The sequence below is a fragment of the Brachyhypopomus gauderio genome, chromosome 1, assembly GCF_052324685.1.
Source record: "Brachyhypopomus gauderio isolate BG-103 chromosome 1, BGAUD_0.2, whole genome shotgun sequence".
Taxonomy (NCBI): Eukaryota; Metazoa; Chordata; class Actinopteri; order Gymnotiformes; family Hypopomidae; genus Brachyhypopomus; species Brachyhypopomus gauderio.
Window position 1 is genome coordinate 20,186,852 of NC_135211.1, and position 24,262 is coordinate 20,211,113.

Genomic DNA, 24,262 nt, shown 5'->3' on the forward strand with positions numbered 1-24,262 from the left:
CATACAGTAGGTGTAGTCTGCCTAAAGTGTAAACTCCCGTCGGAGCTAAAAGATGCACTGAATGTAAAACATAAGCTGCTTCGTTATACTACCAAACTAATGCTTGTTTAGTTATACTACTAACCTAAACTACTAAATAATGAAAGTTGTTTGTTGGGTACTTTCCAGTCTAATATCTATCTACTGAGGCAATAGTATTCGGTCTGTCGCCTTAGACAATGATTGGGTAACGTTTCTTTGTGCGTAAACGTGGAGAAGTCAATAAATGTTTATGCAAATTTTTAATTGAACGTTGTCATTATTTCTTCAGTCATGTGTAATTGTAATATGTAAATATATCCTCTCAGAGGTATGATAACATCTCAGATTTTAAAAAAAAAGTCGTTATTCTACGGGTCCCGAGAGGCCTGTTTGATTACCGGGCAGCCCTCAAGCGGCGTTAAAGCCGCGCCCACCCGCGCTTAAAGCCACGCCCACCCACGCATCAACATCGGCACTCAAAACCCCATGAGGAAAGTTTACTAGCCACATAATCATCAGCGGCGACTCTGGACTCGGTTAGATTTTAATCTTAGATTTACGCATTTGACTTGACGACATGTTTAAAACAGTTTGATAATCGGTTTAACACAGTAAGCTGCGAGCAGGTAGCTAGGCATGGAATCGGTGGATTTTGAAAGTGAAGTGCAGCTCCCACCTGTGACCGACATCCCGTGTACAGGTAGGCCGAGTCAGGCATGCCCTCCTCCGGGGAGACGACAGGCAGTCAAGAGGCACCATCACAAGCACAATATCAAACACAGATACGAGTTTAAAGAGACTCTAGGAAAGGGAACATATGGGAAAGTGAAGAAGGCAGTGGACAGGTCCGGCAGATTGGTAAGTCACAATTTATTCTGCCCTAGATTCACATTGCTAGCTAGATAACTAACTAGGTTCACTAACTACGTCCGTGTTTGACGTGGGCCGTGTTAATTCAGTCCTTGTTTTTTTAACTGTCAAAGTGTATTGTCCGTACATGTTTTTCCGCACGAATATTTAGCCTATTGTAACGTTAGCCGCATATTGTGCATGCGGTGCTGCTGTCTCAGGGCAGAAACCTGATCCAGGGTGAGTCACTCTGACAAAACACACCAGCCCGCTTGCACGCTCACTTCTCTAAACAACAACAAACAAACATAACAAACAGGTTTTGCTGTTAATCATTACACCCCTCCGGGAAACTCTTTTAAGTAACCTAGTGCAACAATATCGCTGGACTAGGCTAATGATAAGCGCGTTTATGCCTTTTACCTCCTGATCCCGTTCAGATAGTATCGTATCACTCTAAGCCGGATCTTTAGATTAGTCTGCTTCTCCCTGGTGTAGACGGCTCACTGTGTGAGCCACTTCTAAAGCATTTGTTACGCTCATGTTGTTTTGGATGTGATATTACTATATAGGTGTCAGAACTGCTCGTAATGTGCCCTGTGAAACTCAAACTATGTTTGAACCGACATTCTGAATCTTTGATTTGAAGAATCCAGAGGTCAGATGTTACACACCTGTATTTTTCACGTAAAGCTTTTTATTAGTCTTTATTTCCTTCCCAGCTTAGCGGGGGAGGGGGGAGGGTCTTGGTCACCTTGTTTAACTCGCTGACCTTTGCAAACACTTGAAATGAACTTTGCAATGCAGGCTGTCTGTGTCTGGGGTGGGTACTGATACACTCGGTGTCTGAGAGCAGCAGGGTCAGGTCAACCCCACACCAACTGCTCCCTTGTGCTTCACCAAACAAAAGGTCCCAAATTCCCGCATGCTGTGTCCTCTGTCTGTCCCCCTCGGACAACGTGCTAGGATTCAGCTTCAGGGGCTTCATACGCATCATAGAGCTTCAGGGGCTGTTGCCTGCATATTCGTTTTTCAGTGTAGATTGCTGGTGGAGCCTTTGTTAGGTACGGTACTGTATATCTGACTCACCTTACCCAGCTGGCACTGTGGTATTTACTTGCTTAATGTGGGTCAAACTCTGGAATTTGTGTTGTGTCAATATAGAGTACAAAGTTTCATTAAGATTGTGAACGTCATTTAATGGTGGTTAAGGATCAGTGGAGGACAACATTTCTGTCAAGTCCCAGTAAGTGGGATAATTTTGCTTCTCTGGAATATCCACCTGTCCACCTGATATTGATTATTTCTTTGGAATGCAAACTGTGTTGAACTCTGGTTAGATATGAGTGTATATACACTCACCGGCCACTTTATTAGGTACACCTTGCTAGTACCGGGTTGGACCCCCCCTTTGCCTTCAGAACTGCCTTAATCCTTCGCGGCATAGATTCAATAAGGTACTGGAAATATTCCTCAGAGAGTCTGGTCCATATTGACATGATAGGATCACGCAGTTGCTTCGGATTTGTCGGCTGCACATCCATGATGCAAATCTCCTGTTCCACCACATACCAAAGGTGCTCTTGAGATCTGGTGACTGTGGAGGCCATTCAAGTACAGTGAACTCACTGTGTTCAAGAGACCAGTCTGAGATGATTCACACTTTATGACATGGCGCGTTATCCTCCTGGAAGTAGCCATCAGAAGATGGGTACACTGTGATCATAAAGGGGTGGACATGGTCAGCAACTCTGCATACTCTGGTAGGCTGTGGCATTGACATGATGCTCAATTGGTACTAATGGGCCCAAAGTGTGCCAGGAAAATATCCCCCACACCATTGCACCACCAACACCAGCCTGAACCATTGATACAAGGCAGGATAGATCCATGCTCTTGCAAATTCTGACCCTACCATTCGAATATTGCAGCAGAAATGGAAACTCATCGGACCAGGCAACATTTTTCCAGTTTCTATTGTCCAATGTTGGTGAGTCTGCAATTTGTAGCTTCAGTTTCCTGTTCTTAGCTGACAGGAGTGGCACCTGGTGTGGTCTTCTGCAGCTGTAGCCCATCCGCCTCAAGGTTCGACAGGTTGTGGCATCAGTGATGTTGTAACTTTTGTTTTTTTGCATATGAACTTTGAACTGAGACGCTGAGATTCAAACAACTGAAATAGACATTAGCAGAGTGTTTCTAGCCTTGTCCATTAGCGTAACTGTTGTAACCCAATATTGGTGCTGATGGCCTGCGGTGGGTCTGGATTTGCATGGTTTTGAAGGAGTAGTTCTGTCATTAAAGCACTAATTAATTAAGTAATTAAATGCGTAATTAAATAATTTAATTTATTTATAATTATATTTGTAATTAAATAATAACCTATTTCCAATTGCTGTATCACTCTTTGCCCTTCAAAAGAACTGAAACTGAGGAGGAGGAAATGACCCTGGTCAAAAGAAAAGTGCTGAAACAGTAAACCTTTCACTGGGGATTTTCTTGCAAATAACTTCCTCTTTCTACTTAATTACTGTGTAAATACCTGCATCTTATCACCCCCTCTGTTCCATGTTCCCCCTTTGTGGTGCGATCAAACACACGCATAGCCACCAGTTACATCAGTCGCTTCTCTGTATTTTGTAGAATGAGGTTACAACAGATGGACTCGTACTGCTTAAAACGGGAAGGAACAGCTGGTCAAATACACAGACAGATAAAAGGGTGAGGGAAAAAAAGGGAAAAAATTGAGAAAAGTCACAGGTCTGGTCCTGTAGGGACAGCCGTGGGGTCACAGTGCTGATGTTTGGGTTGTGCGTAGGGTTTGTTTGATCAGCACTGTGTCACCTGGGGGAAGTCCATTAGAGAGACAGAGGGACACACACCTACCTCTGTCTCAGTCGGAGGTAGGGACACGCACCTACCTCTGTCTCAGTCGGAGGTAGGGACACGCACCTACCTCTGTCTCAGTCGGAGGTAGGGACACGCACCTACCTCTGTCTCAGTCGGAGGTAGGGACACGCACCTACCTCTGTCTCAGTCGGAGGTAGGGACACGCACCTACCTCTGTCTCAGTCGGAGGTAGGGACACGCACCTACCTCTGTCTCAGTCGGAGGTAGGGACACGCACCTACCTCTGTCTCAGTCGGACACAGTCGGGAAGAAAGAGATGGCAACAGAGTAGTTTCTGACTTGTTGCAACGTGTTTCATTCTGAATGCGTCAGGACCTGCACACCCCTCTATTGGATGCTGTGGATCACGCAGCAAGGAGATCAACAAGACAGATTTCCCAGCATGCCTTCCTCCTTTTGCTCTCTAAAAATAGTGCCCCAACTTTTTTTAAGCACCTTAATTTCCTGCTCAGGAAATGCCAGCGGTGTATCTGTGATGGCACCCTGAAAGTGCTGGTGAACGGGGCTATTTTTAACTTCCCAATCTGCCCTTCAGTTATTTCCTGTTTGGAGAAGTGGTGTAAAAGTGGCCCACTCTGCTGTTACCCAGCAGTCCCTGCTCAGACCGACATGTCTGTCAGCCTCGTTCTGTATGATCCACATCGTTAACGCCTTCTACAACCACTACATGATTCATATTATATCAGTTATATCGGCCCCAGACATCAGCATTTGCACCCATAAGCTACACACAAAGGTATGAGGGTAAAATAAACAATTTAAAAGCTTCACCAAGTATGTTTGGTGAATTGGAGACCTCTCTGGTGCAAATTTGAAACTGCAGGTTGCATGTGGAAGAATATTTTGTAATGTCTGATAAAAAAAAAATAAAAAAAATTCAATTTTTTTCTACTAACAGATCATTGTACCTCTTGTGAGTAGATAAAGATTCAAACATTCAAGGGCAGGTGAATTAATCTATGAATTGTCCATGAAGGCGCTCCTGCCAAGTCTATTCTGATAGCTCTGATTGGTCAGTGAATACCAGAGAATGCTGGGTAACGGGCTGCAGCTTAGGGCCATCATGATTGAACAGATCCACCATCATAGTGTGGGAGGTGCTAGGCGACCTGGTCCTGTACAGATCAATGTTCATGATGACGTAAAGAGCTTCGGGCTTGGTCAGAGGTCAGAGTGGTCAGAGGTCAGAGTGGCCAACTCCCTCAGCTGTTGCCGTATGAGTGGGAGACAGGAATGTGCTGTCTGACATCAGAGGTGGAGCATCTCATCTGCCCTCTGCTGTCCTAACTCCTCTGCTCTATCTGCCCTATCCTGCCTTAACTCATCTGCTGTATCTGCCATAACCCCTCTGCTGAATCTGCCCCCTCTCCTGCCCTAACCCCTCTGATGCAAATAGGCCTGTGGAATCCCAAGCATTTGCGCGCATACACACACAGGCGCAGTGTTAATCACATTACACTGACACGGGTTCGTAAACTGCAGCCTCTGTTGTATTGAATCAGATGGTGAACAGTAGTGTATGTGGACTGAACTCGCATTTCAATTCATCTTAAGGCTTGTGTTGCATTGGCATTTCTGAACAGATTTGCATATAGTAGTCAATCAATACCCCCCACACACACACACGCACATACACACAACCACACCATCAGATGATAGGTTATTTTTCTGCTTGAGTGTATACTGTTGAATAGCAAATTAAATTTATGGAACAAAAACTTTAATTTAAAAGGCATTCAGCCAGAACCAGAGTTGATTGGCTCAGTACGCTGAGACACGCGAGGAATCTGTGGACGTTGGTGACCAAAAACGGACAATACACAATGTAGATGGAAAACAGGGTGTTACAGCTACTGCATGGCAGGTGATGATGGTCATCTGTTTATGAGGGTGTTGGGGCAATGAAAGAAATGCTACATTATCTGTATTGTATCCAGGGTCCTGTAGGGAAGCAGGACAGTGTGGTGATGCCCCACAGAAGGCAGCTACATTTAAACTCATTCAGTTTTTCAGGAACACAGAACTTCTGAGGAAGCTGTTTGAGTTCGGTGTGGCAGCCTCAAGCCCCTGAGTGACAAGGTGGTTTTATTCAACGTTTTTGTGTCTGGGGCAGGTGGCCATCAAGTCCATCAGGAAGGAGAACATTAGGGAGGAGCGAGACCTACTGCACATCAGGAGGGAGATCGAGGTCATGACCTCCCTCAACCACCCCTACATCATCACCATATACGAAGGTGAGTTTCCATTTGCACACCAAACCACTCTCAAATGCAGCAAAAATAGCATTCAAACATCTGTCCAGGTTGTTTGAAAGCCAGTGGATCTTAAGCAGCAGCAGCAGCAGCGGTGGTGGTGGTGGTGGTGGTGGTGGTGGTGGTGGTGGTTGTGGTGGTGGTGGTTGTGGTGGTGGTGGTGGTGGTGGTGAGGGTGAGCTCACGTTGTCTAGTGAGTTGTGGGATTGATACTTCAGAAATAAACAACTCCTGGAGCATTCAGCTCATCATTGAGCTGCATTGGTTATGTAAGCGTCAGTGTTCCTGTTTCAGACCTGTGTGTGATGAGCTTGTGTGTGTGTGTGTGTGTGTGTGTGTTCTTAGTGTTCGAGAATAAGGACAAGATTGTGATTGTGATGGAGTATGCAAGCAGAGGAGATCTGTTTGACTACATCAGTGAGCGGCACGTCTCTGAGAAAGAGGCCAGACATTTCTTCAGACAGATTGTGTCAGCTGTGCACTACTGCCACCGGGTAAGTCTCAGAGAGTCCTGCCCAAACACCTCCCATACACCTGCTCAGGGTGTGCTGATTAGCTATTGTAAATGGTGCCACAAATTCTGCTTTTGATGGATTCAGCACACACGCACATTCTCATGCACATTCTCTCATTTCGCTGGCAGCTTCTCTGTCTGTGTAAGTGGAGCCTTACATAACCCTGGTGATACACACCTCACTCAAACAAGAGCCCTGAAATGACAGAAATGGGGCCAGTATCAAACCTGTTTTTGTGTGTCCATTAAAAAAACAAAACAAAACAAAAAAAACATGCATACTGCAGGGCACTGGAGCTGCACTGTTAATTATGTGAAGCACCTGTAGTGACACTACCAGTTTTTCCATCGCCATCTCTGAGGTTTCCACAATAACACGAGCTGCCAGGATCCACCCCCACAGTGAAACTGCAGCACAAGATTATACAGAGATAAAAGGAAACGAATTGAAAATGTACCTTTAGATTTTAATTGACATAAAATGTTCTAAGTTCATCCTCAAACCAAAGGGATTGGGGGAATAGCCTGAACTCCTCCCAGCAGAGAGAAAGAGAGAGAGGGGTATTCCCTCCTGCCGAGAAACACAATGGCACGGCATTACTGGGATTCCACGTGCAGCCCCTGGGCGTGAGCCGTCCTGGGCGTGAGCCGTCCTGGGCGGAGCATCCACTGCTTTTTTTGTCTCCTTATTTAGAGATTTGTAAAAAGATCAGCACCGCAGTGCCGTGATGGTGCTGCTGGGTGGAGCCGTGATGGCGCTGCTGGGTGGAGCCGTGATGGTGCTGCTGGGTGGAGCCGTAAATGCTCCAACAATGGCCATGCTCGGTTCTCCTTCCCTTTGTCTTTGGAAGTTGACAGAGCTTTTGGTGAATTTTAGGCATGTGTGTTTGTGTGGTAAGAGAGATGGCTGTTAATAATTCTCTTCTCTTTTCTCCTTCCAGAATGGGATTGTGCACCGTGACCTGAAGCTAGAGAACATCCTGTTGGACTCCAACATGGACGTGAAGGTGAGTTGTTCTTCTTCTAATGCCACAGCCAAACTCAAATTGTTTTACTTTGGACATCTGGTGTGTGATGATGGTGCATATTCCAATAAGACACCTTCCTTATGTGTATATACACTGGGCAATGTCAAACACACCAATCCTTCATGTACCTGTGCACTCACCACACCCTCCACTGTGAACTATACAGCTCCACTGTCACCGCCTCTTCAGACCCAATATGCCAGTATAATGGCCTGTGGTCTCTAAAGGAGGTGGTTCTTCACAGCTGTGGTGCAGCCCAGTGCAGCACTGTGTATCCCTGTCCTGTTCTACCCGTCATTCACTGTTCAAAGTTTGGTCAGGTCGGTTCAGGCAGGGAATGCTACACTGGGTATTGCATGTGAACAATAGACCTAAACAGACATCCCATAATGTGCTAATCTAGAAAAGCATCTGATTCAGATGACTAATGTAGTACCAGCTCCTCCCTAATTATGTTTGTGTTATTAAAGGGGAAAACTGATCCTGGATCAGCATTTAGAAGCCCCAGGCTATAGATCTGCTTCTCCTCTGCATTCCTCCACTTTATTATGCAGGGTGGCATAAAGCCATTGACCTCATTTGAGTATAAACACTGTGAAGGGTAATTCTCCACTGAATTCTTCATTCAGTAGAGGAAACACTTATCTGGGCTCACTGATATGAAAGATCAAATCTATTTGTATTTTCAGATGAACTAATGCTGTCCAACTTGTTTTAAACGCTTTATCTGAACTTTATTTCTAAAATAATCATCAAAATTGTTTGAGTGTGAACTGGAAACTACTAACATTAATAACAATAATAAAAAACAAAGTCACCATAATAATGGGAAATAACCTGCTCTGTTGCCAGATTGCTGACTTTGGCTTGTCTAACCTGTTCCGCCGGGGCGAGTACCTGCAAACATACTGCGGCAGCCCGCTGTACGCCTCCCCCGAGATCGTGAACGGGAGGCCGTACAAGGGCCCCGAGGTGGACAGCTGGTCTCTGGGTGTTCTGCTGTACACGCTGGTGCATGGAGCCATGCCCTTCGATGGTCACGACTACAAGAGCCTGGTCCGGCAGATCAGCAACGGGGACTACCACAAACCCGCCAAACCTTCGGGTCAGAAAGAAAGAAAACTTTTGGTTTTGGGATGTAACCTGTAATTTCACTGATGGATAATTGGATGCAGCTAACTGCTATATTATAGCAAATCCAATTATCCTTATGCGTCCATTACAGCGCAACACTATATATCGCAAGCTAAATATTAGTAACAATACTAGTAACTGAAGGAGTAGATTTGCTAACCCTAGATATAATTTTTCTTTTTTTTTTCATCTTTCATCACTGCAGACGCATGTGGTCTGATCCGCTGGATGTTGATGGTGAATCCTGAGCGTAGGGCAACCCTAGATGAGATTGCCGGACACTGGTGGCTCAACTGGGGCTATCAGCACCCTCTGCTGGCCGAGAGTGAGACAGCAGGAGTCGCAGAAACGCCACAGGGCACAGGAATGGCCACAGCATCTCAGACGGGTGGCTCTACCAGGATTGCCGACTGGCTGCGCAGGACCTCTCGGCCCCTACTGCAGAGTGGATCCAAGATGCGCTGTCTGCTACGGCCAGCAGGGGGTGCAGTGGGAGACGCGACAATCACAAGGCAGCGCTCAATCCGCAAATCGCGCAAAGAAAATGATGTCTCGCAGAGCTTGCAGGAGAGCTCCGCTGCCTATCCGTTTAAAGGGATCCTGAAAAAACGTGGCAGCCTGAAGCAGAAGCAGCCCATTGAAGTTCAGGCTCCACCTCTGGAGGAGAAAACGACTAACACCATTACAGCCCCAGCCCCTCCCCCTCGTAAGGGCATCCTGAAGAAGCCAGTGGAGAGGGAGTCAGGGTATTATTCCTCCTCCGCTGAGGGCAGTGACGGCTCCCACGCCCCCCAGCACAGACTCTACCCCTCACCGCCACCACGCCACAAGGGCATCCTCAAACGCCACGGCAAATTTTCCTCCAGCGGCCTGCAAGAGTTCGGGTCCCTGGACCAGCTGGCGGCCTCCCTGCCACCAGGGGGCAGTAGATCCCGGCCCAGTGCAATCAGTGAAGATAGCATTCTATCCTCAGAATCATTCGATCGGTTGGACCTGCCCGATCGTCACAATGCCGCGGCGATGGTAGACCGCCCAGCAGGAGGCACCACCATGCGGGGTAGTGTATCTGTCGACAACCTAATGGACCTGAGGCAAGACAGGCCCGCAGGTCCACCACAGAGGTACTGGGACATTGACACAACCTGCTATCTGTCCAGGGGTGGAGACAGCACCTTCGCCGTTACAGACTGTGGAGATGTGACTAAAGTCTACAAGCTGGTCTTGAATGGAGCCTGCACTAGCTAAACACTAGGGGCTGGGGTTACAACTGCTAAATCTCTTAAATGCAGCCAGGTTGTGTTGACTAGGTGGCTTTCAGGGTGTGCCAATTCTGCATGAGAACATGTGTCATGGGAACAGGAATCTAGCCACAAAGAGGAGCTTACATTTCCAAAGCATGTCGCGTGGGGGTGGTGGGTGGGGTGTTATCTTTCGTGGGTGGTGCCAGAAGGGATTAGTTGAGGGAGCAGTGTTGAACACCAGTAACACTACAAGAACACTACACCTGTTCAGCAAAAGTCTGCACTTCTTAGGGAGGCAATTCTGATTTTAAGCATTTTCTGATAAACCTTTTTAAACTTGGTGAGACTGCAGAAACTTTAAACATGAGAACTGTACTTTGTTTTACTACTGAAGGTAGTTCAGTTCACTCACAGTGCCACGTTCACTCGCAGTGCCAAACGCAGAGTAACACGGAGGAGACAAAGTCTAGTGTGAGTGGGACATCTGTAGATTGCAAACTGCAAAAGCAAAGCTCTACAGGCCAGAGGCAATGATCTATAATAAGGCATAATTTACTTTGTGGAAAATAAACTTCAGAAGTGTGGTTAATGTTTAACCTTTACACAGTCTGTATCTCAACCAAAATACCAGACAGTTGCTGCTTTATAAATGTCTGTTCCCTGTTAAGGACAGAGAGACCAGGGAATGGCCAGAGTGAATTTGGAAGGTCTTTACTGTGTTAGTGTTAGAGCTAGAGCTAGGGTTTAGTCTGGGTTAGGTTTAGTTTTAGGGATGGGGTTAGTGGTTAGGGTTAGTCTGGGTCTTATAGCTCTCTCACTAAAAAAATATCATGTTTGTATCCCCCCCCCCCTAATTTTGGAATAGTTTGGTAATTGGAACTTGAACAAAATATTATTCATGCAAAATAACTTGTTCAATAGAGTTTTTTTACACTGGGAACAATTTTGTTTCCTGATAAACTCCCTATGCCTTACATTTTCAGAGTATTTCAGTACGTTTCAGAAGGAAGGAAGTTTGCACACAAAACCATGTGTAACATGTACAGAGAGAAATTATTGTGATTAAAAATGTTCAGTACTGCATTGTGATTGGGCTGAGTGGCCCAGTGCAAATGTCATCAGTATTTTTGATGGTTCCTTGTCATTCTTACAAATTAAACAAGCCACAAAACATCTCCCAAATTTGCAACCTCAAATCAGTCTTTATTTTTGCCAAAGAGCCAGTAATAATCTGTATCATCTCGCTGTGTTCATCTCAACTGATCACTCTGTGTACCAATAAAAACTCTCAAACACCATTACAGTGTAAAGATCATTTAATTTTATCTAATCTTTGACCCAGTTTATTACAACAGATGATCAAAGCCTGTTTTGAGGTCTTTGATTTCATAGTCGGAAGTATTGGCGAATTCCAAATAAACAGAATAATAAAAACGGTAAAATATGAGTAAGAACATTTCTGAACAGTTTGCTCTGTAACCGTCGCTATGGCATTTGCCTAGCAGCTTTTGAACATTTTGAATGTTCCAGCAGAGGTTAAAGGTTAAATTCAAATATTTGTTTCACTGTTAAACAGTGTAAGAAAAGACCACACAAGCACATCCTTAACTCAAATACAGCAATACAAGGGCAGTCAGGAACTGGATCACAACCTCATTAACATCAACTTTTCAAACAATTAAAAACCTTAACATATTATACCTTGGAGACAACAAGCAATAATTAATAAATGAAATAATTACTGATGTACCTAATGGAGGATAACAGAACTAGCTCAATTAATTAGACTAAACTATTCTAGTACTGTAGTCAAAATACTCGAGTTATGCAACTCGCACTCTAAACTGACTGGGCCTGACTGCTAGTCTGAAGACGAGACAGCTTGACGTTCTGGACGTTGACAGGTGTGTTGGTGAGCTTGGAGACGGGAGACTTGCACCAGTGGACAACCTCAGGTCACAACCTTGGAGATGGGAGATTCACACCAGTGGACAACCTCGGAGACGGGAGGCTCACACCAGTGGACAACCTCAGTGGACAACCTCGGACACGGGAGACTCACACGGGTGGACAACCTCAGAGATGGGAGACTCACACCACTGGACAACCTCGGAGATGGGAGACTCACACCACTGGACAACCTCAGTGGACAGTGGAGACAGAGTGAGCTCCACAGTGGACTCCAGTGCAGCATAGCAGTTACTCAAACACACCTGGTGGGGCAGGTGGTGGAGCAGGGGGGGATCCAGAGACACAGGACATTGTGGACATCATAAAGGATCTCTGTGTACTTCACTACAATTAATCTCTACATATCTTGCTAAAGTACACTATATAATAATTATTATATAATTATTATTATAATTAATAAGGAATTTAATAAGCAGAAACTGCTTCATACATTTACAGTGGAGGGAGATGATATCAGCTCAGTGCTCAGGTAGACTGTTCACACTTAAATCCTATGGGGCCATACAGGGGACCTTATATACAGGGGACCTTATATACTGGAGACCTTATATACAGGGGACCTTATATACTGGGGACCTTGTATACTTGAGACGTTTTATACTGGAGGAAATGTCATATGGGTCCTGAAAAGAGTGAGGCAAATAATCCAGAGTTAGACTGAGTTGACATAAGTGAATGTGCATGTGTCTGTCTGTCTATCTGTCTCATCCTCCAACAGTGGTCTGCTAACACATTTACACATAACACATTTACTTTAGACAAGTAAAATGTGTCATTATTATCTCACCAGGTCTACATCGAAGCTGTTGGCCATGAGCTGCAGGACAGAGTGACGGGACAGACGTCCCTCCTGCAGGACAGAGTGACAGGACAGACGTCCCTCCTGCAGGACAGAGTGACGGGACAGATGTTCCTCCCTCAGCTGGAGGTGGAGGATCGCGGCCGCCACACAGCTGCAGGCCACGGTGGAGGGCAGGTGAGTCGAAAACGTGAACTCTGGAACACACACACGCAGTGTTCAAATCAAATCAAATTTATTTGTATAGCGCTCTTCACAACACATGTTGTCACAAAGCAGCTTTACAATCTTTACAAGATTTACAGATTAACAATCTTATGGGTCCAAGTCCCTAATGAGCAAGCCAGAGGCGACAGTGGCGAGGAAAAACTCCCTCTGATGGTGGGGATTAGGAAGAACCTCCAGTGTTAATCACATTACACTGACACACACTGAAGCCTCTGTTGTAGTTAATCAGACAGTGGGTAGACGGTATGTGGGGAATGAACAGTGACTGTTAACAGTGTAAAATATGAGTATTCATACAAGTGAACTCACACAAACAGCTTCTCTTTCAAGAAGAGAAGTACTCAGTGCTCACAGTAGGCTGAGAAGACCCCAACACACACACATGCACACACAAATGCAACGTGTTGGTAATTTTCAGCTTCAGCTATGTACTAATGATATGTAAATGTATACTAATGATATGTGTACTAATTATATGTAAATAAAATTGAGATTATCCCCTCACACGGGTATCCCCCATAAATTAGTTACATTGCCAGTGTAGGACAGAAAGAGGTCATCCCATAGACATGCAATATATCCTTCCTATAATAGAAGTGTGCAGACTTGGTTGCATGAGCTACAGAGGAGGGGTAACCAGATCTCTCTCCACACATCCACACATCCAGTTTGACCACCATTCCTCGTTTGAGGGTTGAGTGATGTGCACATAATTTCCTGTTCGTGGTGAAGTTCCAGTATGTGTGATTCATATTTGTATATGATCACCTCAGTCACTACCTGTATGTGTCTTTATCCTGCAGATAAACGGCTGTGGGAATTGGAACATTTGGAGTAACACCTGCATGTGTGTGCTGACGTATCTGTGAATCAGTACCTGCATGTAGTTTTGTACCTGTGGCAGTTAAGGCAACGTACGAGTGCATATGTGTGTGTTGACGCGTGTGTGAATCAGTACCTACATGTAGTTCAGTACCTGTGGCAGCTAAGGCAATGTAGGAGTGTGTGTGCCTGCGCAGGGCTGCAAGGCTCTGAGGAATGATGGGAAGACTCAGCAGTACCAGCTCCACAAAGTCAGAGGGCAACACTGAGGCCAGGTCCCAGTCCAGCCCGCACACCACTACCATCTCCCAGTCCTGTACACACACACCATGAATTTAATGAAGTACACAGGAAGGAAACATGGGAATACACACAACACTCACAGCTCAAACAGCCGAACTGACATGGTGAGAGCTGGAATGTACCGATGTTCACACACCAACAGAGGGAAGGTCTGGGTCCAGGGACTGGTGTGTATTTATTTCATACATTCACATCTTAAAAATTGTTTATTTGTGGATAATTTACTGATAAATTAACTGGCTTAAAATGCACATTCAGTGATTGCCTGGTTTTCCATAAAGAGTTCCGTGCTCAAATAATGGCTGGCATCTGAAGATCAGAAGGTTTGTGGAGTTACCAGCAGCTGGGAGAGAGAGACGGCATTGTCGGTGTAGATGCAGAGCTTCTCGGCGCTCAGAGGAACAGCTTCTCGGAGTTTGGAGGCCAGGAACATGCAGGCGGTTCCCAGAAGCTGCAGACTGGTTCTGTCGACAGGATAGCGAGCCATATACCTGTCCAGGTAGTGAACGGCCAACGGAAACACTTCCTCCTCACACCTCTGCTCCTCACACACCTGAACACAACACCGTTTGTAATATGAAACTCACATTTCATATGAATGCCCGACCTAAAACGCCAGTATGAATCATGCAGACGTTTCCGAGCAGAATGTGATCAGCTGGCCCCGGGGCTATAACGCGATCCTCCGGTAGTGTTCGCCTTCCGGGACACGACAGCCTAAAGGTTCGCGCGATGCATTTCACACCAAGTTATGACCGGTTTATATGAGGTTCTTACCTGTAACATCCAAACTGCTAAAATTCTTCGCATATACGGTTGTACATCTGTCTGAATGTTACTGAAATACGACTCTGAAACGTTAGCCTTCTCTAAACAGAAGAGATTTCGCCAAACTCGGACATCCCGGGTCAACACCGGATCGCGCGAGGCCCTAACGGGGTTGGGACTCGCGGAGCCCCCTGAGGTTGACAGCGAGTCCTCGTGTTCATGGCACATTAACTCCATTTATGATCTACAGTAAAAACACCGCCAGGTCTTCTGCAGGTGTCCGCTCACACCAGCCTCAGGGAAACCGCCAAGTTGCTAGCAGCAGAACTAGCAAAGATCATTTGCAGAAACTATTTTTGAGAGCTGTCAATATTCAACACAACGTCAACGAATAAACTTGTTTCTGGCGAGTGATTACCACATGAGTAACTTTATATGAAGCTAAAGCAAAAATAGTTTTTTTTTTACTATTTTAACTTTTTAACATAGCGGACCGCTCTGAAATGGCGCCCAAACCTTCCAACCGGATTGTCCTAGTGACCGCACGGGACAAGCAGACAGTTAATTAAACTGTTACTTACGTTGAACCATAAACCTAATTCCTTAAACAGTTACCAGACTGTAAAAGTCTGTGATACGCATTGAATATCTAAAGTATCAGTTTAATGTCATAAATCTCATATCTTGCAACTCAACAGGTCAAGTAGTAAAACAATAAAGATTAAAGCGGTTTGTGGGAACTATACACGTCAACAGAATAAATGACCTCATGCCACGGGCTTCTGTTAGCAAGAAATGTAACTAAAGATCACCTTTACAGTAGGCTATATAGTAAACCTTTACTACAAAAATATTGTTGAGCCGTGGATTTAAATGGTACATTTCAGTTTTCAAGTTTTATTTATTTATGCTTGTTTTAACAACTTTTCAATAACTGGAAGCATACAAAATACTTTTTTGTATAGGCTACATCTTCCAACCAAATAAGACACTTCTGTAATATGTATATGAACCCTGTGTCTGTTCAGTTTAAATCTGGATGTTACAGCAGAGAGGATTTCGAGTCATTTTTATTTTGGAGGATGTGCGTGTAAGAGTTCAGATTGATCAAAAACAAGAGGACTCACCCTAGGCTAAACAAGAAGCTTCCCAACAATGTGAATTAAATGGCACACAAATTTTTTACTTTTCACTTGTACATCATGATGGCCACATTAACCGTGGGTGACAGACACCAGTCACTTGAAGTCCTGCTCTGAGTCCTTTAGGAGAGAAATTTCCCATCACCATACTGCATTCCACACCACTTAGTGATAATAGTTTCATTTTGCTTGGTGGTTAGGGAAATTCCTACTTGTACCTCTCCTGGGTTTTGCCGGGCCAATACGAGGAAACAAAGTGTCGTTTATTTTCAGCCCAGCGCCATTGCTGGCGTGGCATCCTCCAGATCTCTGCTGTCCGCATTCTGAAGTTCCCGTCTGACCTCGGCTGAGATCTGTGGGTGTGTCTGAATCTTGAGGAGCTCCAACAGCGCCTCCTTCTGGTCAGACGCCAGGTCAGCCTTGTAGCGCTGCACCAGTGTGAGGAGACTCTGGTGCCAGAGCACAGGCAGGGTGCGCTTCTCGGAGCGGAAGGAAAGGAAGTGTGCGAGCAGTGCATCCAGCACGCGGAAGGGCAGCGCATATTTCTTGTCCAGCAGCAGACGCAGGAAGATGCTGTTGGCTCCAGTATACTCCATCTCTGCCAGTTTCAACATGGCAGCACTGAAGAGAAGATGATTGGCATGTCACATTCAAACAAGCAGCTTTAAACTAAAACCAAAAACAGGGAAGCTAGTGAACAACAGTCAACAAAGAATCTAGGGGTGTGTTACGATCTAGGGGTGGTGTGGTGGATAAAGAGGTGTGTGTTACCTGGAGTGTAGCAGAGGTGTGTGTTACCTGGAGTGTAGCAGAGGTGTGTGTTACCTGGAGTGCAGCACTGGGATGGAACACTTGGTGAGGATGCTCCCGATGATGATGGCCTCCCTCAGGGTGCAGGTCCCCGACTCACAGAGTGGTAGCAGGATTCCTGCAGGCACCAGCAGAGGGCTATTTTGTAACCTGATTAATCACCATCAAATAAACAACACTGCTGTTTTATTCCAGTTCCTAACTGATCAGATAGTCGAGGACTTAAAGCACTGGCTACCTGGCGCTGGATGTGTAAGAGGTAACAAAGAAGAAAAACTAAACACAATGACATTCGTTGTTTTCATGCCATTGAACAGTACTGACTGGACTGTGGTTGAAACACCACTGCCACCTAGTGGTCTAACACTTCCTGGAAATGTCCAAATTTCCCTTCATTTGTTATGTCTGACTCAGAATGCTTTTAAGGTACTTTCTAACTTACACTGACTCATATTCCAAATATTCTTGTGAATGCAGTGGGTGCCACATGCACAGGATAATGGATAAAAACTGCTATGCAAATATGTTTCTTACAAACAATAGAAATATTGATTAGGAAAAAAAATGAACAAAAAAATAAATAAATCTTAAAGTGCATTTCTGCTGCGCTATCTAGGCTTAGGTTACGGTTAGGCTTAGGGGTTAGAGTAAGGTTTAGGCTTAGGCTTGACTCACCCTTGAACCATGCCCCAGGCTTAAACAGGGCTTTCTTCAGGGCGCTGTAGAGGTGGAAGTTGAGCTTCTTGTACTCGGCGATGTCGTCCCTGATTCGCGGCAGCAGCACCAGGTTGTAGAAGCGCTGGGCCATGCGCTCCTTCAGGTTGGAGGAGAAGATCCTGCACCACACGCAGCCGGAGGTTTAACGAACAAGGACACGGTGGCAGCAAAGGGACACAGTAACATTACTGCATGTCAAATCACTCATGCAACGAAAGAGACGCTACAAATCTTGGTGTTTTTAGGACGGAAAAGGTCATTGTACATCAGGCAACTGGGTAACAATTGAACAACTGATTTCAAATTTGGAGCAAACTCCCATCAATAATACAAATGCAGTTCTTTGGAGTAATTCAATTAAAATTGTGATATCAAGTGGTACCAGATGAGGGCACTGTAGGATTTTGCTAATTGACAAATCCTTAATAAAATGTTGAAAAACCTCCAATGATACACGCATCATATATCATATACCATTATTCAACTTTGTATATGACTTATTTGAGAGTATTAGGCTTTTAAAAGGCTTCAGCAAAAAAGAATTTGCATCAGAGATTAAAGCTGGTGTTTTAGGAGCCTTGTTTGGGAGTTTAAAATGTTCTCTTAATGCTGTGAATGTGACCCCTGCACAGTGTTGAACTGGGTCACATGACTCAGGAAGGAGTTGCCAACGAGCAGCAGCCGATTGTCAGCAAGATCAGTGCCAGCCGCTACATCACACGAACAGCAGCTCTATCCTCTCGTATCAACTCTGTGGCTGCTCTACACAAGGATCAGGTCAGAGTTAGGGTCGAGTCAGGGTCAGCAGGAAGAGCTGCTGTCCTTATCTGTGCCGCTCTCTCCTCACACGGCGGCTCTGCCGACGCACCGTGTGGCCTGGAACATGGCGGCGGCGCTCCAACTCTCTGGCTCTGTGAGGTAGAGCACCTGCTCCCAGTTGGAGAGTGCTGGGATGATCTTAAAGGCTTTGGGCAGCTTTCCACTCCGATACTTGGACAGAACCTGTAACAAGACACGGGTTGTTGGTCAGCGGAGAACCTATGATTACATCATACTCTAAAATACACTTGGTAGTATTTCTCCTATCAGGATAATTAGTGACAATAATAAGTAAGATTATGTCAATATTGGTGTGAGATGGAATAAAGTTCTCACAAGGTCCAGATTAGTGGAAACATTAAGTGTGCTGTGAAAGGTTCTGATATTCTAATGCTCATGTCTTAGCATGGTGTAGCATGGAGATAATCAGATGTCCTAACACTCATCTTTCCAGTACTTTCCAGACGCCAGGTTTGCACGATGACTAATAATCTTGTAGTAAATTATTAGCTTGACTGAAAAAACCTTAATTTAAACTAAATTGTAATTAAGTAATTTTACTGAGCTCAGTATGAGCCTGAGGGTGCTGCAGCTAAACGGCTGGCTAATGTTTCCAAATGACCGCACTGCTTTCAGCTCATGGTCTGAAACACAGTGGACATTCTCTGTAGGCTACAGTCCTCCTTGTTTTGACCTTTTAATGTTCAGCAAATACATAAAACCATGTTTGGCTGAGCCAGACACATATATGACACGGGCAGTCATGGCCTGGTGGTTAGGGAACTGGTCTTGTGACCGGAGGGTTGTGGGTTCGATCCCCAGACCTGAGGCCATGACTGAGGTGCCCCTGAGCAAGGCCCTTAACCCTCAATTGCTCACTTGTATAAAAAAAAAATGAGATAAAAATGTAAGTCGCTCTGGATAATGTAAAAATGTAATAAATGTAAATATTACACAAGAGGCATAAGCTACATGTAGGTCACTTACGTCGCTGAGGAAGATCCTCACAGGCACAACATTAAAAGATCTCGACTTTATTTTTCTCTATTTGTAATTATACAGGCATGATTTAAGTTCATCAGCTGCTTGTGAATAACATGCATTTTAAAGCTTCGTCACTTGATGTTGGTCTTTAGCATCCCAATGCACACTGGAAATAATTGTCCAGTTTTCAAGAGTTCCCTGCCAAGCAAACAGCCTCACCTTGCTGACTCCTCTGTACACTTCGATTACCCTGGGGTCAAGCTGGGGCATAGGTCGACCCGACACCTCTGACATCACTGTCCCCACTTCTGTCTGCTTCTCTGTTATCTTTTCCATGATGATGTCAGCTAAGGTGCGTCTGAAAAACACAAGAACACATACGTACACCCACACATACACACGTGAACAGATGAGTCGCACTAGCAAGTCCCATCATCCAGAAGGTCCCATCACCCAGCAGGTCATGCACAAATGATCCGCTCAGCTCACTCTCTGGTGCCCAGTCAGCTGGCCAGACACAACAGCTTATGTGGCCTTCAGTCACCCATTTCCCGGAGAAAGAGCTTACCTCACAGGTGGGTTTTTGTTCATGAACATCTGGATCGCGTTCTCGTCTTCTGGATCCACCTCCACTTCAGCACCTCCTCCCATTTCATCCTCTCCTGGCACCCCAGAGCCCAACTCTGGCCACTCCTCATCAGACTCCCCATCCTCAGTGCTCGGACCTGTAGATGCCAGTTAGTAATTAATCAATGGTGTAAAAAAAAAAAAAGCTATTGCGTGTGGCCATGCAATAAGAGGAATGTCCAAATCTTGCTTGTTTTCTTTTTTCTAAGATTTTAGGAAACTATATTATGTATATGAAACTCCTGTTTATAAATAAATAAATAAATAGATGGTAATTTAAAATAGCAGTAATAAAGATAAAGGATCGGGCGAAGACTGGCGGATGGCACAATGGGGACAAAATAAGAGCACAGACCCAAGGCATTTCATGTGAACATGCATCTAATTTATTGTATTCAATAAATACCTTTCCATGTTTCCCTGTTACTCTTGGAGTTGCTTCTTCATTTATTTTTGAGTCAATCATACACAAGTAAGTAAAATGTATTTGTTTAGCGCTTTTTACAGCGATTGTTGTCACAAAGCAGCTTTACGTATGTCCGAGAGCCACCCGAGAGCAAGACAGAGGCGACAGTGGTAAGGACAACCTCACTAGATCACGAGGAGAAACCTGGAAACAGGACTCAGAGGGGAGATCCATCCTCCTCTGGTCAGCAACGGACAGCACCACTCTCGGACTGCTAAAGTATTAAAATGTATTATAATCGTTAGTTATTATTACTATTATTATATGTAACAAACCCAGTGTGTTAATGCCCATGTGGAGGGCTGGCACACGCGTTGGTCGGGCCCCTCTCCTAACTATCAGCTGGACTGTGCAGAACTCACCCAGCACCGTAGAAGGCCTCTTCACAACCTCCGCTGTCACGCCAAACTCGCTCTGCAGTTCCTCCTGCTGAATTCGGGCCTGTTCTAGGATTTTTCGAGACAAACGTTCGTCCACATATTCGTCTTCTTCTCTCTGCTTTTTATCTCGGGTTTTCAGGCGGCCGGGTGCCCGGACCAAGTCGCCCTGTAGAATTTGATCAGCAAGAGGCACTACGCCGCCAGCCCGGTCGCCGCCACCTCCGCTACCTTTTGACTTCTTTATTTTCGGCATTATTTCAGACTATTCTCAAATCTAACTGCGCTTAGACCAAACACTGTTTTTGGTTTCAAAAACATAACACACGAAAACCACCAGCTACCGCTACCTACGGTGAGGCTCGGAAACACGTGTACTTGTTAAAAGCAAATGGCTTCATCACGCTGCAGAGCGGAGCTGGTACGACTGATCTGGGTACAGGCGGACTCTCCTGCGATTCGATAGCAACGCCGACTGGCCGACTCCCACCTGACCGTGGATCAGGTCTGCTCCATTTTGTTTACGGTCCGTTAAAACTTAACGCTCATGTCACCAGTTAAGGAAATCATGTCATGCACGGAAATCATAGTGTTAACGATTCTATGTGCATATTAAAAAATAACAATATTAAAATAAGATATTTTGACAAACCACATTTGTAGTCTTTCTTTTTTTAACATTCACTGGCGTCACAGTTGGAATAAACCGGAAGTAGTTACGGGATACCGGAAGTAGATGTTTTATTGTGCAGCGGCATAAGAGAACTTGTTTAAATATATTCCGAGCTGTAAAATGGGGGTTACGTGGTAAGAAATGCACAAGTTTAATATATCACGTACATATGTAGGCTTACAGTTGATTTAATTCCTCCAGGGTTTAATTTCTATGGAGTAAAGAAATATTAATTTTATGAGCTACACTGGCGACCAGTTTAGCTATCTTGGCTAGCCAGTTAAGTGAAGTAACTAAACGGCTCTAACCACGAAGCCCTTAACGGCGGGTAGATGCGCACTGACACGTTTAAGCTCTACTGTTCATGATGTTGTGATCTTACATGTCGGGTAGATGCGCTACTGACACGTTTCTGCTTTAATGTTCATGATGTTGTGATCTGTTGATCTGTCACCAACTAACGAGTAGGTGAACCAGCAAGAGAAACACTCTGGCGTGTTAATTTTCCACGCAGCCGGTTTGCTCTAAAATTAAGCAAATACCGGATTAGTGTGCAGTTTAGCTCGTGTGTTCCTCTGCTGCAGTGTGTGCCAGGTGCCGGTGGCCGAGGGCAAGAGTGTGCAGCAGACTGTGGAGCAGCTGCATAAGAGACTGGAACAGCTTGGAGCAGTGAAGCAAGGCAGCTTCTTTGTGGACTGTGAGACCTACCACGCAACAGGCAGTGCCAGTGGTAACTAACACCCACTGTATGTGGATGTTAAATCTCTATACCCACATACTATGTGTGTATGTGAAACGTATTACAGAATATTAAATCTCTATACCCACACACTGAAGTACGACTTCACATAACTGATGACACAATTACATTGAGAAATTGTTCGGGCAGTCCATTTCATTTTCTAATAGAGCGCCTACACACACTATAGATGCGTAATATAGAATGCATAGGTGCTTTATATTACGCTACAAGAAACTTATTGCCACTTTAGCCAAGTGTGTGTAGATCATTGCCACATCTGACACACTGGTGCAATTGCAAAGGCAGGATGGCAGGATGGAAAACCAGTGTGAGACTGAGACGTCTGTGCTGGACACAGGACACCACACTGAAAATCAGACATTTAAGTCACACATTAGCTGCCAGCCTGAGTGACCGTTCAACCACGGGGTCTCTGCTTCGTCTCCACTGCCATGGGCCCATTATAAGAATGTAAACTCGCTCTTTGTGGGTCATAATTATAAATGCCTATTGTAACTTAAAACTTTATTAATAATGTGAGTCATATAAAGCTAATGGGATGAAATGCTGTGAGGTAGTCAGCCAAGAAGGGCTTTTGGATTTCTTTGGCAGAGCTGTTACAAGTGGCCATGCAGTAAGAGCAATGTCCAAATATTGCTTGTTTTGTTTTTTTTTTTTGTTGTTGTTTGATTTTAGATTTTCCCCATAATAAAGTCCAGCTTGAGATTTCTCTCTTCCTCACTGTGTGCACATGTGCATTTTTTTTACATACATTTTTTGTGTGTGTGGGTCTGTGTCAGGTCAGCCGTCTAAGCTCCTGTATGTAATGCATCATTCGGAGACACCACTGAGCTGCCTGGCTCTGTTTGAGGGCGGCCCGTTCCTCACTGCCGACGCCAACTTTGACGTTCTCATGGTGAAGCTGAAGAGCCATTTCCAGAATGCCAAAGGTCACAAGGTGGAGAGCCGCGGGGCTCGTTACCGCTACTGCGACTTCCTGGTGAAGGTTGGCACGGTGACCATGAGCTCCAGTGCCAGGGGGATTTCAGTGGAGGTGAGAGTTGCACACCCAACCAAGATACTCCCTGTTTATGGTGTAATTCAGCACGATAATGTTGAAATGAGAATCTGTTTGCGCTTTAGCTCATGAGTAAGTGTCAGTTCATTGAATGTTTGTTAATTATAATTAAAATGGAATTTATTACAAGCTGCATTCTTTAATACTTTGGTGTGTATATGTATGTGTGTGTACGTACGTGTGTATGTATGCATGTCTGTTTTTCCATGTATTTGTGTGTGTAGGTTGAGTACTGTGCATGTGTGGTGCCCGGTGATTGCTGGAACCTCATGAAGGAGTTCATGCAGAGCTTCCTGGGGTCCAACGTGCCCGAGCTGCCTGCCGTGTTCTCCGGCAAACCCGAGGGCCTGTTTGTGCCTGCAGACTGCATGGACACCATGTGCCAGTACTTGGAGCTGTTCAGCAAGGTTCGCAAACAGCAGGTGCTCCCGGGAAGCAGTGTTCGGTGACAGCCAGCCATGCCTGTTTTAACATGGACTAAGCAAACATGCCTTGGATGCCAGTGTTTTTTAAGGGCATCCTAAACATGATGCATTTGCACACAATGGCATCATTATGGGTTTTAAACTATGCTGTGCAGAAACAAGTCCAAGTTGGAAAGAAACTACAAGAAAAGTGTCATGTGAAATGATTCTAATGCTGAGGCCATTCTAGGAAGCGCAGGAATGAAACCCCAGTCAGTCTGTCAGTTGCGTGACTTTAATTTGTTCCTTAACTTTTGTCTATAATGTTCTGATGAGATTTTTCACAAAATAAATGAATAAAAACTTTAAAATGGTCTGTCACTTATGTTAATTGTACGATAATAGCCACAGTATAGTTTGCTTTACTGTTTGTGCAGATCTGGGTTATTTATTTTATTGCTGAACAAATGCAGGTGTAATTTGTAAGGACAGCATGCAGTGATGACATCTGTTTATGTACTGTTTTGAAACAAATTTTAAATTCGATTTAAAGTATTAAATCTGTAATGTCAATAAAAACATTACC

At 44.8% G+C, this 24,262-nt stretch overlaps 4 protein-coding genes across 6 annotated transcripts; 2 read left to right on the forward strand and 2 right to left on the reverse strand.

Moving 5' to 3' along the window:
- The first annotated feature begins 465 nt into the window (after positions 1-465).
- On the forward strand, positions 466-11,244 carry nuak2 (NUAK family, SNF1-like kinase, 2). Its single transcript, XM_077001098.1, has 6 exons — positions 466-879; positions 5,891-6,011; positions 6,375-6,523; positions 7,485-7,550; positions 8,424-8,676; positions 8,911-11,244. Exons 1-6 carry the CDS (start codon positions 658-660, stop codon positions 9,948-9,950), a joined length of 1,851 nt encoding a protein of 616 aa, XP_076857213.1. The 5' UTR covers positions 466-657; the 3' UTR covers positions 9,951-11,244.
- On the reverse strand, positions 11,160-15,594 carry ccnd3 (cyclin D3). 3 transcript variants are annotated; one of them, XM_077001100.1, is made up of 5 exons: positions 14,847-15,402; positions 14,407-14,622; positions 13,921-14,080; positions 12,705-12,913; positions 11,160-12,159 (listed from the first exon to the last, which is right to left on the reverse strand). In XM_077001100.1, exons 1-5 carry the CDS (start codon positions 15,072-15,074, stop codon positions 11,977-11,979), a joined length of 996 nt encoding a protein of 331 aa, XP_076857215.1. In that variant the 5' UTR covers positions 15,075-15,402; the 3' UTR covers positions 11,160-11,976. The 3 variants fall into 3 exon arrangements, with proteins under 3 accessions (XP_076857215.1, XP_076857218.1, XP_076857217.1); XM_077001103.1 differs by lacking the exon at positions 14,847-15,402 and adding an exon at positions 15,419-15,594 and having other exon boundaries at positions 11,161-12,159; XM_077001102.1 differs by having other exon boundaries at positions 12,019-12,540.
- Positions 15,595-15,705: 111 nt separating this feature from the next.
- On the reverse strand, positions 15,706-21,472 carry bysl (bystin-like). Its single transcript, XM_077001099.1, has 7 exons — positions 20,765-21,472; positions 19,878-20,034; positions 19,529-19,667; positions 18,375-18,508; positions 17,465-17,625; positions 16,805-16,907; positions 15,706-16,600 (listed from the first exon to the last, which is right to left on the reverse strand). Exons 1-7 carry the CDS (start codon positions 21,033-21,035, stop codon positions 16,249-16,251), a joined length of 1,317 nt encoding a protein of 438 aa, XP_076857214.1. The 5' UTR covers positions 21,036-21,472; the 3' UTR covers positions 15,706-16,248.
- med20 (mediator complex subunit 20) lies at positions 21,465-24,190 on the forward strand. The gene is made up of 4 exons (XM_077001104.1): positions 21,465-21,586; positions 22,037-22,182; positions 22,995-23,248; positions 23,497-24,190. The coding sequence occupies exons 1-4, from the start codon at positions 21,573-21,575 to the stop codon at positions 23,719-23,721; spliced, it is 639 nt and encodes a 212-aa protein (XP_076857219.1). The 5' UTR covers positions 21,465-21,572; the 3' UTR covers positions 23,722-24,190.
- The last annotated feature ends 72 nt before the right edge of the window (positions 24,191-24,262 follow it).